Here is a 9879-nt window from a genome sequence, read left to right as displayed (position 1 = left end):
ATTTTCTTCTGTTTTAATTCCGATCGATGTTGGAACAATCTATATCCAATACTTGCTTTTCCACTTGCCATTTTGTATATGTAATTGTATGTCAGATTGAAATATACGACTCAATAGGTTGTAGTCCAAAATATGGTCTGCTACTTTGTATACGAGTAGATGTTGCAAATTACTATTCTAAATTGAAACTGATTAGTACCAGTAATATATGCCGATTTATATACCTTTCTGATTGTTTGTTACATTGTTGAATTGTTGCATCTTGTTTATCTAAAAATAATATTTTTGACAAATTATCTTTTGGTTGCACAAAACTCACAGGTAGTGAAGGAATGTTTTGATGATGCTTTATTACTTTTGAATGCAGGTACTATGAACTATTATTTCATTCTCTTAAATTGTTGTTATTTATATATTTTTTATTATATTATTCCATTATTTTAATTTATTTTATTTTCGTTTATAGAAATGCTATTCGTAATACAGTTATTGTACGATTTTGTAAACAATATATGGAATTCAAATATTGTATTGTATTTGTTTGAGTTTATGAATTGAGTTCACTTGGTAACTCTAATCAACAACTTTTTATTAAACTCAAAACAACAAATAAATATTTTTATTGTCCAGATCTCAGAAAACAATTTTCATTATTATCGAAACACATCATCTATACGAATATTTCCATATAAGGTACCGTATTAAACAATTTGAACAGTGATAAGCATAATACAATCTATATTTAAACAGTCTATTTTATAAATGGTATAAATGGTATACTTATCTTTAGTATGTAATCATATCTGTAACTGTGTGTTTTCTAATTATATCTGATTTTTACTCTATATTTGAATAAAGTAATGTCCTAAATTACTCTAAAGCTCTACTGTAATTACTACATCGGTCAGTATATATGATCTTATTTTTGATCTGCATATGAATAAAGTATATCCTTACTCTGAGACTTACTCTCATGACCAATATTCCGATTAGAAGTTACATGGTAGTGTTTGCGCACAATAAATTTAACTCGAAATCATAACGAGTAATCTATATTACTTTTCCTAATTAAAATATGACTTACCAGTCAACATACGGGTATATTATTGTAATATATGTCCACCGAGACTAACTGTCATACTGAGTAAAGGATATGTGATTTGTTCAAGAAGAAATTTCTTTAATATGTAATATCTTCATATAATTTTTACTCCTAAGAAAACTTTCAATACATCTAACATCTGAACAAAGCGTAGTTAACATAACTTTTGTGACATACTATATTCCTTTTAAGTTGTCCTATGTGATATCCTATCTCATTATGATATCCTGTTTTAGCACAGCATATATATATTTTACATAAAAACGCAAAAATTAAGGTTAAAATTAAGTTATTTGTTTTATTTTTTCTTAAATATAATACACAACAATAAAAATATTATTTACACATTACAATAAATAAAATTGATTTTATAACTTAGAGTTAAAATATGTCTAGTTAATTTTTTATAATCAAGAGCTAAACTCAATCGTTTTTGAAGTCTAAAAAAATTGTGATATCAGTCTTTAAATGTTTACATCAGTATATGGTAGTAATGAAAGTAACGTTGCATTTTCATCAATTAGATTTATTTGTCCTCTTCGTTGAAGGTTTGCCCATTATTTTCCTTTGTGATTTCTTGTTAGCCGATAAAACACATTTTAATAATTTCTGCTTATATATCATCTCACGTGTCATTACTTTTAGATCATCCAAGCTGCATTCTCGTACATTCTTATATTTTGTGGATATAAGCTCATCCGTCAAATCGAGTTTTGTTCGATATAAACGCAATGGACGTATTTTCTTCTGTTTTAATTCCGATCGATGTTGGAACAATCTATATCCAATACTTGCTTTTCCACTTGCCATTTTGTATATGTAATTGTATATCAGATTGAAGTATACGATTCAATAGGTTGTAGTCCAAAATATGTTCTGCTACTTTGTATACGAGTAGATGTTGCAAATTACAATTCTAAATTGAAACTGATTAGCACCAGTAATATATGCCGATTTATATACCTTTCTGATTGTTTGTTACATTGTTGAATTGTTGCATCTTGTTTATCTAAAAATAATATTTTTGACAAATTATCTTTTGGTTGCACAAAACTCACAGGTAGTGAAGAAATGTTTTGATGATGCTTTATTACTTTTGAACGCAGGTACTATGAACTATTATTTCATTCTCTTAAATTGTTGTTAATTATGTATTTTTTATTATATTATTCCATTATTTTAATTTATTTTATTTTTGTTTCATAGAAATGCTATTCGTAATACAGTTATTGTACGATTTTGTAAACAATATATGGATTTCAAATATTTTATTGTATTTGTTTGAGTTTATGAATTGAGTTCACTTGGTAACTCTAATCAACAACTTTTTATTAAACTCAAAACAACAAATAAATATTTTTATTTTCCAGATCTCAGAAAACAATTTTCATTATTATCGAAACACATCATCTATACGGATATTTCCATATAAGGTACCGTATTAAACAATTTGAATAGTGATAAGCATAATAGAATCTATATTTAAAAAGTCTATTTTAATTGGTATAAATGGTATTCAAAAATATTGGACATATTGATAAAGCTTCTGATATTGTTTGTTGATGATGAGACTTATCTTTAGTATGTAATCATATCTGTAACTGTGTGTTTTCTAATTATATCTGATTTTTACTCTATATTTGAATAAAGTAATGTCCTAAATTACTCTAAAGCTCTACTGTAATTACTACATCGGTCAGTATATATGATCTTATTTTTGATCTGCATATGAATAAAGTATATCCTTACTCTGAGACTTACTCTCATGACCAATATTCCGATTAGAAGTTACATGGTAGTGTTTGCGCACAATAAATTTAACTCGAAATCATAACGAGTAATCTATATTAGTTTTCCTAATTAAAATATGACTTATCAGTCAACATACGGGTATATTATTGTAATATATGTCCACCGAGACTAACTGTCATACTGAGTAAAGGATATGTGATTTGTTCAAGAAGAAATTTCTTTAATATGTAATATCTTCATATAATTGTTACTCCTAAGAAAACTTTCAATACATCTAACATCTGAACAAAGCGTCGTTAACATAAATTTTGTGACATACTATATTTCTTTTAAGTTGTCCTATGTGATATCCTATCTCATTATGATATCCTGTTTTAGCACAGCATATATATATTTTACATAAAAACGCAAAAATTAAGGTTAAAATTAAGTTATTTGTTTTATTTTTTCTTAAATATAATATACAACAATAAAAATATTATTTACACATTACAATAAATAAAATTGATTTTATAACTTAGAGTTAAAATATGTCTAGTTAAATTTTTATAATCAAGAGTTACACTCAATCGTTTTTGAAGTCTAAAAAAATTGTGATATCAGTCTTTAAATGTTTACATCAGTATATGGTAGTAATGAAAGTAACGTTGCATTTTCATCAATTAGATTTATTTGTCCTCTTAGTTGAAGGTTTGCCCATTATTTTTCTTTGAGATTTCTTGTTAGCCGATAAAACACATTTAAATAATTTCTGCTTAAATATCATCTCACGAGTCATTACTTTTAGATCATCCAAACTGCATTCTCGTACTCATATTTTGTGGATATAAGCTCATCGGTGTCCTTCCTTAGCTAAAAGAAGATTAAAAATCATCGGATCCCTTTTTCTCACCGATCTTACGTACTTTCATACTAGCAAGTTTAAAGAATTGTCAGGTTGGTTTTTCTTTACCTAATCGGGGAGTCGTTACCTTTTTTCGGCGTTGAATGTATACTGATCTAAATCTATATACATGCCATTCCTGTGGTACCACAATGGGCCATCATGTCAGCTCAAGTGGGCTTTTTGGAAAACAAGGCTGCCGCTCCATCCTACCTACCTACGCTTAGCGGTCAAGTCGAGTTTAGTTCGATATAAACGCAATGGAAGAGTATTTTTAGCTTTTTTTTAACACCAATTGATTTTGGAATATCGCAATAAGTAATTAAAATTGGTTTTTTAAGAAATCTCAAAAGCTTATACTTCGAACAAGGACTGTTGTTAATTCCCATGAAAAATTATTTTTTTCTATTAATGAAAATCGAAATTTTATATCTTTATATTTAATTATAGAATTATTTAATCAAAGATATTTAAACAAAACAGCCTGCATATTTGTTGTTCAAATCTTTTCATTGGAAAAACATGACTTTTTTACCTAAATTATGGCTTTATTTCAATTGTAAATAAATGGGAAGGTACGAAAATATGAGTTTGTTACCTTGAATATATATTGTTTTTAAGTATGGTTTTTTCTTAGAAGTTATTTTCTGTGAAAGAGGTAGAAATAAAATTCTGTACTTAACGTATATAAGTCGAATATTTTTCCCATATAGATCAGTTTTACTTTACAGTTGAATAAGAATACAACGTCATTAAAAAATTTATATACCAATTTTAGCCTCAGTAATTCTGAATATACATTATTATTTACGTATACAAAATGGCTAGCGGAAAATCAAGTGTTGGATATACATTGTTCCTGTACCGATCGGAGTTGAGTCTTAAGAAAGTGCGTCCGTTGTGTTTATGTCAAGCAAAAATTGCTTTAACTGACAAGCTTATATCCAAAAAAATGAAAAATGTGTGGGAATGCAGCATGGAGGAACTGGCAGTAATGACTCGTGAAATGAAGTTTAAGCAGATGTTAATGAAGCAGGTTCTAGACACAACTAGGCAACAAACAAAGATGAGGAAGAAAATTTTGAAATCGAAAGGCTTTTGAATATTATTGAAGAGATAGTAGACCACATGTAACTGAGGTTTAATAAATATTACTTATAAGAGAGACAATTGACATATTATGTTAAGAATTACTTTAGTATTTTAAATTTTGTAAATAACATTTTAAACTATATATTAGGAAATATATAAGCAATTAAATATTCATGTAATTAAGGTTTAATAAACATTATAAGATAGACAATTGACATTGCAATGTTAATAATTACTTTAGTATTTTAAATTATGTAAATAACGTTCTTATATACTATAAAGTATTATAAATAAAATTAAAATTTTTTCTTTTAATCATGACTTGTAGTTAATTGTTGTCAGTGAGGTTTTAATACTTTTTTCGTTTTATTAGTTATCTTAGATGTATTAAGAAATATTCTAATTTAAATTGATGGCTTTGTAATCTTACCAATTGCGAAACTAACATTGATTTGAGGCGAATGATTTGATATGAATGAATTTTTATTTGAATTCAATAAGTATTTTTCAATAATTATTTTTATTTTTTTATATTTTTTAGTATTTAGCGAGTATTTTACGAAATTAATATTTAAAAAATTTATATAGAAATTGAAAATAATTTCGGAAAGTTAGAATTTTGTTTAATATCATCAGTTTGTTTTAAATTACAATTGCTAAGTATTGTTCTTTCTTTGTTTGTATTTGAATAGGAAAACTCTTTAAATGGAATTAAATAAACGAAATCATTTTTAATTTTGTAGATATCAGTTTGGTTGATGTATTTCACATTCCATCGGAACTTATTTCCAGCAAGTTTTAAAAGACTTACAATTGAACCATCAAAATGTTGGAAAAATGTACACAAATAGGTAGTGATCAAAATAAAATGACAGGAAAATTTGAAATTTGTGAAAAGGCTGTGGAAGATTTACAAGATAATTTATCCCGTTTCTTGCTTAACAGTGCAAAATATGCTGATTTCATGTATAGCTATTTTCAATCTGGTGACACCCTTTTAAGGCCCGGTGTTGAACACTCTCCGTCGATATCCTTATCTTGTGCGCTTATAGCTTTTAACAATTACATCAAACAAATGGAATTGGTAACAGAAAAAGTAAATACTTTAAATAACTATTTGATTATAAATAGTCTACAATTTAATTCGATTGAAGAAATATTTCTACCTCAGTTTGATTCACATTTCAATAATATAGCAAAAGTTGAGGTTGAAATTATTGATAAAAATCTACAAGAAATACCGCAAACTGTACAAATAATTTCAAATAATGAAGATATTAAGAAAAATGAACTAAACTCACAAATATTTGTGGAATATGATAAAATAGATAACGTACCTGAAGATAATGTACATATAAGCGAATATGTCAAAAATATAGATAGAGAAAAAATGGAGATTGCAAGGACACAAAATTATGATAATGATACTAAAGAAAACGGCATTGAACTTGATTCTCTTTCCTGCAAATCTCTTACATTAAAGACCTTAAGTACAAGAATCTCTTCTAGTTCTTCACAAAACATTACCTCGTCTACCTCATCAACAACAGTTGTATCACCACAAGACCAATATTTAGATTACTCAAATCTAATTGTTGATTCAGAGTTCAGCGGAGTTGTCACATTTATAGAAAATACAGAGTTATTAAGTTTTTATGTTCAAATTTGCAATGATCATGTCTACAACTTGAACACGAACATGAAACTTATTCCAACAGATGAACCTATTAATACTGGTGATGTGTTTGGAATAGCTATGAATGAAAGATTTATATTGCGCGCAAGAATGGAACCAGATGGTAAAATACAACTTATTGATTTTGGCGATAAGATTAAATTGAGTCGTTCGTTTGATCATTTCGAATTACCTAAAGAGTATAAAGAGTTTCCAGATAGTGCAGTACGATGTATATTAACTGCAGTAAATGATTTATGTGAAAGTACCGATAAAAACATATTGAAACATATTTTAAATAGAATGTTTTTCACACTTTGCGATTTTGAAATAATAAATAAAACATCCACTGCATTATATGTAAAACTTTTAGACATGGATCTCCTATCTACATTACGAAATTCAGAATTTTCCAATGCGAAATCCTTTGTTACCGAAGATTCACATGACAATGATGATAAAGTATCCAATAATTCATTTATAATGGATCATGGGATTAAAGAATATCAAAATTTAACTAAAATTAAAGAGGCATTGACAGCTGAAAAATATGAAAATGAAATCGAAAGTGAAGTTTTCGAGTCGCCTACCTGTATTAGTAGTACTTGTAGAGAAACGAGTGATTACGAGGATCAAGAAATCGGTACAAATCAGAAGTTACAGCAAGACAAACAAAATTTAGAACTGGAACTACAACATGCAATCTCCTCAAGCACCTATAAAGTTTCGAAACAGTGCACTGAAACTACAAAAAATCTAAGCGAGAAACAAGCAATGGATGACAACCTACAAAAGAATATTAATTCTAAACAAACCAAATTCAGTCATGAAAAAGATATAGAACATGAAAAAACTGTAAAAACCGAAAAGAGAGATGAAAAGTTTTATGATAAAAGTGAAGGTTTTATAAGTGAATGTGGAGAAAATTATAGAAACACGTGCCCCATAAGCCCATACCGCCAACAATCGATTTATTCACCTTTATTGTTTACAAAAGAAGATAAATACGATCAAGAAATACCGGACTTGAATATCACAAAAGAAGAACAATGCGTTCCAATAAATAAAAGTTTAAATGAAGAGTTAAGTAAATATATTAAAGGTAAGTGTGAAATGTTATAAATTTAATACACAACAAAAAATGTAACGCAACTGTTTAATTTGCAGGTATATCCGGTATAAAAGAAGTTATATGCCACGATCGAAACACTAACATTGTTGAAGATAAAAACTTTGACGCTATAGTAAAGAAAAATTATAGTACTAGAACTGATCATAAAAAGACCACCTCGTACTGCGATGAAATCAAAAATATTGAAATAGGGTGCAAAAGCAGTAACCGCACTGATTACAGCGTTAAAAATACGACTGATGATGTTCCCATTAACTCGCATACTCCATTCATCAAATACAAATATCGAACAAATTTCAAGAAAAAATTAAATTCTTCACTCCAATCATATTACCAACCTATTGACGATGAAATTGTAAAAATCCGTTCGAGGTACTGTGGTCGAGAACGTGAGAAGATTATATATCCTATGCATGAACTGAAAAATTTTAAAAAAATAAACAAAACAGTTGCAAAAACTGCAACAGATTCATTTGGTACTTACACAAACATCATAAAGGACAGGCACAAGAAAAATTATTTTTCTAATATAATAAAAGATAATATTTTAATAAAATATTTTCATCTATCTAATACCACATGTAAAAATTCTGATCCGTACAAAAATGATAATCTAAGGAAACGTGTGACTCAAATCAGGAATGAAGTTGAAGAAATGCAACGTTCGTGCAATGATGAAAAATACAATTTTTCCAGTTATTTATATCAAAAAGATTCCATAGATAATTTAAATACAGACGCATTACATAATGTAAATAGTCTAAAACAACCGATAAAGTATTACAAAGATGCTAAAGATAAAATGGATCATCGCTCACAGTTCCGTAGTACAAAAACCTTTGAAGAAGAAAAATATGTTGATATAAACCACAAATCAATCTTGTACAAGAATCTGCCCGAAAAAGCTACTAGAAGTGCATACTATAAGTTTAAAACGAAGCAAATAAAAGATAGTTACTGCCACTCTTCTTCTGGCATGAAAAAATTGACAAAACTACCTCAAGAAAAACAACGTCATTCGTATGCAAAACCATCACATGCCAAAACTAAAGGTTCAACTGTACCTCATACGAGGATAGTAAAAAAACACACAACAGTGCCACAAGTAGAAACTGCTCAACAAATATTTCCACGTGACGTCTTACAAGAGAACTGTATACCATTTAAAAAGTCACGTCCCAGAACTGAACATGTTAAATTCTATATTAAGAGTCCGATTTATATGCATAGGAAGTTAGCAAGCAGAAAACCTGAAATTCCGAAGGAAAATAACATCTCTGTAACTGTTTCAAGTATAATTGATGTGAACAGGTTCTATGTACAAATTAACCAGAAAGCTACAAATCAACCAAAAATCTGGAATAATGACGATATATCAGTTTCTAGAAAATTGGTAAAACCTCCATTGCTTGGAAAACTAGTTATGGCGCAATATGTACTCGATAAATATTGGTATAGAGCAATTATTAAGGCCATTGATGAAAAAAGGAAACTTTATGAAGTCTTTTATGTTGACTATGGTTTGACAGATAAGGTGCCCTTAAGTTGTCTAGCTCAATGTAGTGCTAGATATGCACATTTACCTTTCTTAGCTTTGTGTTGCCGCTTTAAACGGATTACGTCGGATATGATAAATGTTAGCCGACAGAAGGAAGCTGTAGAATTTTTGAATGTCATGTTTTTGAATAAAATTTTTATTGCGAATATGGAGTATGATGGTATGGAAATGGTTGTTGACATCGCCGATCATTCATTTCCGGATATACCAAGTATTATGTCAACTATGGGTTTTATAACATCTTTATGTCATCGCTAATTGAGATAACATATATAGTTAAAAATAAATTTATTTTTTAATAATTTTTGTTTTGTGGATTAGATAGAAGTTAATATCATTCAAAAATTATGAAATGGAGTATTGTAATAATTTCAACCAATACTCTAAATAAATATATTTTTGAAACAGTATTACTTCTCTGAATCCGCTAATTGTATATTTTGAAAAAATTTTAATAAAATGTTAAATTTTTTTTTTATTTTAATTTTTGTTAAATGAAAAGCATCGAAAATATGAAGCAGAATATAATACAAACATTTTTATGTCTTTCATATAAACTCCCTCTACCACCCGTCCCCGCTACGTTTGAAATATCAAATGACATTTAAATTTTGATTGTTTGGTGTTCACAACACGCAAACAAGTTGACATTTATGACATTTTGGTGTTGGAAAATGTGACAACG

At 28.2% G+C, this 9879-nt stretch overlaps 1 protein-coding gene across 2 annotated transcripts; it reads left to right on the top strand.

Moving 5' to 3' along the window:
* Positions 1–643: 643 nt before the first annotated feature.
* LOC119680366 lies at positions 644–9546 on the top strand. Of its 2 annotated transcripts, none has more exons than XM_038093145.1 (3): positions 644–693; positions 5573–7606; positions 7672–9546. In XM_038093145.1, the coding sequence occupies exons 2-3, from the start codon at positions 5656–5658 to the stop codon at positions 9450–9452; spliced, it is 3732 nt and encodes a 1243-aa protein (XP_037949073.1). In that variant the 5' UTR covers positions 644–693; positions 5573–5655; the 3' UTR covers positions 9453–9546. The 2 variants fall into 2 exon arrangements, with proteins under 2 accessions (XP_037949073.1, XP_037949072.1); XM_038093144.1 differs by lacking the exon at positions 644–693 and adding an exon at positions 2452–2535.
* Positions 9547–9879: the final 333 nt, after the last annotated feature.

This window comes from Teleopsis dalmanni, chromosome 2 (assembly GCF_002237135.1).
Source record: "Teleopsis dalmanni isolate 2A chromosome 2, ASM223713v2, whole genome shotgun sequence".
Lineage (NCBI taxonomy): Eukaryota > Metazoa > Arthropoda > Insecta > Diptera > Diopsidae > Teleopsis > Teleopsis dalmanni.
This window is presented reverse-complemented; position numbering and strand designations above follow the sequence as displayed.

Bases quoted from the DNA above. Each gene is read 5' to 3' on its own strand.
- LOC119680366 (XM_038093145.1), top strand. From the start codon at position 5,656: ATGTTGGAAAAATGTACACAAATAGGTAGTGATCAAAATAAAATGACA. The intron at 7,607-7,671 runs GTAAGTGTGAAA...TTTAATTTGCAG, and splicing joins GTTAAGTAAATATATTAAAG to GTATATCCGGTATAAAAGAA.